At 50.8% G+C, this 236-nt stretch overlaps 1 protein-coding gene across 1 annotated transcript in view; it reads left to right on the top strand.

Moving 5' to 3' along the window:
* Positions 1-236, top strand: part of LOC119591430 (nucleoporin NUP188 homolog) — a gene marked incomplete in the record, with an annotated part of 23587 nt that overhangs the window by 17982 nt on the left and 5369 nt on the right. Inside the window, 1 exon segment of the mRNA XM_037940171.1 lies at positions 1-143. Within this exon segment, the coding sequence (XP_037796099.1) occupies positions 1-143 (143 nt within the window).

Genomic DNA, 236 nt, shown 5'->3' on the forward strand with positions numbered 1-236 from the left:
GCACAACGGCGGCTACCCTGAGCCTGGCTGCAGCACTCCTCCACCAGTGCCTGCTGCGTTGTGCCCCTGATGCTGCCCGCCCCTTCCTGGCCCACACGCCTGTTGTTCCCGCACTGCTGCATGCTGTTGAGACATATATGCAGGTAGGAGTCTGTGCGGTGTTTATCCTATTGATTTCTATTTTTCATGCTTTTGTTCAGGATATTTCCATTGATTTTTATTTCTTTCTTTCTTTC

The sequence above is a fragment of the Penaeus monodon genome, chromosome 28, assembly GCF_015228065.2.
Source record: "Penaeus monodon isolate SGIC_2016 chromosome 28, NSTDA_Pmon_1, whole genome shotgun sequence".
NCBI classification, from domain to species: Eukaryota; Metazoa; Arthropoda; class Malacostraca; order Decapoda; family Penaeidae; genus Penaeus; species Penaeus monodon.